This window comes from Penaeus monodon, chromosome 10 (genome assembly GCF_015228065.2).
Source record: "Penaeus monodon isolate SGIC_2016 chromosome 10, NSTDA_Pmon_1, whole genome shotgun sequence".
NCBI classification, from domain to species: domain Eukaryota; kingdom Metazoa; phylum Arthropoda; class Malacostraca; order Decapoda; family Penaeidae; genus Penaeus; species Penaeus monodon.
The window spans coordinates 10,291,773-10,294,272 of record NC_051395.1 but is presented as its reverse complement, the minus strand read 5'-3'; the positions used below and the strand labels follow the sequence as shown (position 1 = coordinate 10,294,272).

Genomic DNA, 2,500 nt, shown 5'->3' with positions numbered 1-2,500 from the left:
AGTCTACAGTTTATAGTCGTACCTGCGAGTCGTCGACGACTACAGAGTACGGGGAACCCACGACGTGCTGGCCCCTCCAAATGATGGAGAGCGTGTGACGACCCTCCTGCAGGGGGATCCAGGCCACGCGGACCTCGCTGCCGGACACCTCGTACTCCAGAGGAATATTGTGGCGCTCCTGCGGGCGGGAAGGAAGAGTTGCGTGTAAATGTACATATGTGGGTGTCTTGCGTGTGCGTGTGCGTGTCCGTGCGCGGATGTGCGTATGTGTGTGCGTGTGTTTCTTCTAGTGTCTTCGGAATAATAAGAAATTTCATGGCGTCAGTATATCAAAGACACATCATCATCATCATGCTAACCTTGAGCGCCTGTTTGGAGAGGACCCTCGACCTGAGTGGAGAGCGATTGGTGATTCTGTGGCTACAGTAATCGCCCTCCTCATTTTTTATCTCCACCACGAGGTCGAGCGTCGTGGAATTGTTCAGGTAGAGAGTGAACTTGGTCCTCCTGCCCACCATGGCCATCTGCAGCCCCATCCCTCGCGCTAGCACCTGCCGGGGATAGAGAGTAGGTCAGTGTTTGTCTGTCGGCTGTTTTCATCTTTTTTTCTATGGAGTGTTTCGAGATGGTGTGAGTTAACATGTCATCGGTTTTCGGACCTCTCTTAGAGAGACCGAATGTCTTTTTAGATAAATATCGATCATGTGACCAGTATAAAGACTATTGACCTCTAATAAAACCATATTATAATTAAATTACTGATATGTTGCAGCATCTCGTGATGGAAATCTAATAATATATTACTCGTAGATCATTCATGCGTGAATCTGAGCATTCAAAGGAGTGTCCCGACCTGCAATGGCGAGGGTGACCTTTTGTCGCAATCTGGCGTGACAGCACGAATACCATGCCGAAACAGGGACACCTTCATTCCGAGCGCGATGGTCGTGACCTGAGTGGACCGAAATCTGACTGTTGGTGGAGAGAGCGCTTTCATGCTCTGCGAAGCCATCTCGCTAGGCCGCGGCGAGCATAGAGACCAAAGAAGCGATAGGAAGCTGGGAGACAGAAGCATCCAGAAGCTCAATGTCAATATGAGTACTGTTATCGACATTGCGGAAGCCTAGGTCGCAAGGCGATACGCTGTCGCGTTCGCTGGTCGCCTTCAGTGCATAGCTATAATTGGAAGCTTCTGTACATGGATGCCCTACGGTCTACAATGGAGCCCCTAAGTACCCCTAACGATCCTATGGCTCAGAACTCTTATGATGGGTGCTCAGGGGAACGGGAAGGGGTCAGAGATATTGGGCTTACTGTATAATGGATTTTAGTATTGGGAACGAAACATTTTCGACTCAATAGCTTGTATTAAGAGATACAATTTTCTTTAGAATTTGGTTTGAAAAAAAATGTTATTAAAATAATGTATCTTATTACTCTTATTGTTTTATTATCTTATTGTTTTGCGAAATTATGGAAAACAAATTTTTTGTATTACAGGGAAATTGCTTTGGTCTCCAAGAAAAGCGCAACACACGTGGAACAAAGGCCATTTCGAGTAATGCTGACTAGTTCCTGCACAAAATTTGTGTAATTTTGATAGACTGTAAGCGAAGTTTTAACAAATTACACGTCAGCGTAACGGATAGCGCACCGGCCAACTACAAAGCCTGAAAGCAGTTTAGTTTTTTTTTTAATCATTTTTACAATTTTTTTTTTTATTTTTTCCAATAACAGCGATGCTTAAATTTTTAAAAAGGGGGGGAAAGAGGGTTGTTTATCTCAGAGCCCCCCGAAAAAACTAGAAACGTCTATCAATTTTAAAATTAAACCACATCATTATTCTTGAAGAGTTTTTAAAAATGATGCATGTTTATGTCTGATCTCTCTCTCCTCTTTTCTCTTTCTGACTTACAAATTTACCAGAACACCATGATTTTTACAGCAACTAATGAAGGACAGCGAATACTCACGCACGCTCTGCCCCAGCACCCCCCAAGGGTCCCTCAGCCACACCCTTCCCCCCACTCACCTGGAGTTCCTATGACGTTTCTCCCAAATTTTAAACAAAAACCTCCCATCAGGGTTTGTGACGCCCTTCACAATTTTTAAAAAAAAAAACCCACAATGATGTTCCACGACCATATTGTAAGAAAGCCCACGCCCCCTAGCCCCATGGTATCCCCAGGCCCGACGACGGGAAACGTGGGGGGACGGCCGGCCCCGAGCACCTCCGTTAGGGGGATAGGGAGGTTGCGCAGGAACCTATAGGGGCGGTGCCTCGCGGCCCGCATCCCCTCCCATGCCAGGTCCTAGGCAAGGGGGAATTAGCTTTTTAGGGTTATTTTTTTAGGGCCCTTTCTGTTTTAAATTCATGAGAATTTTTACTTAAAATTTTAATTTTTGTGGGGGGTTGTTTGGGTTTTTTTTTGTTTTTTTAAAAAACCGGGGAATTTAGTTTTTTTGTATTTGGGGAATTTTTGGAAATTATCCCTTTTTA

The 2,500-nt window shown here is 45.0% G+C and overlaps 1 protein-coding gene across 1 annotated transcript; it reads right to left on the bottom strand.

The window, feature by feature from the left end:
* Nucleotides 1-10: 10 nt before the first annotated feature.
* On the bottom strand, nucleotides 11-1,163 carry LOC119577516. The gene is made up of 3 exons (XM_037925112.1): nucleotides 854-1,163; nucleotides 360-551; nucleotides 11-178 (listed from the first exon to the last, which is right to left on the bottom strand). Exons 1-3 carry the CDS (start codon nucleotides 1,112-1,114, stop codon nucleotides 11-13), a joined length of 621 nt encoding a protein of 206 aa, XP_037781040.1. The 5' UTR covers nucleotides 1,115-1,163.
* Between the last annotated feature and the right edge of the window lie 1,337 nt (nucleotides 1,164-2,500).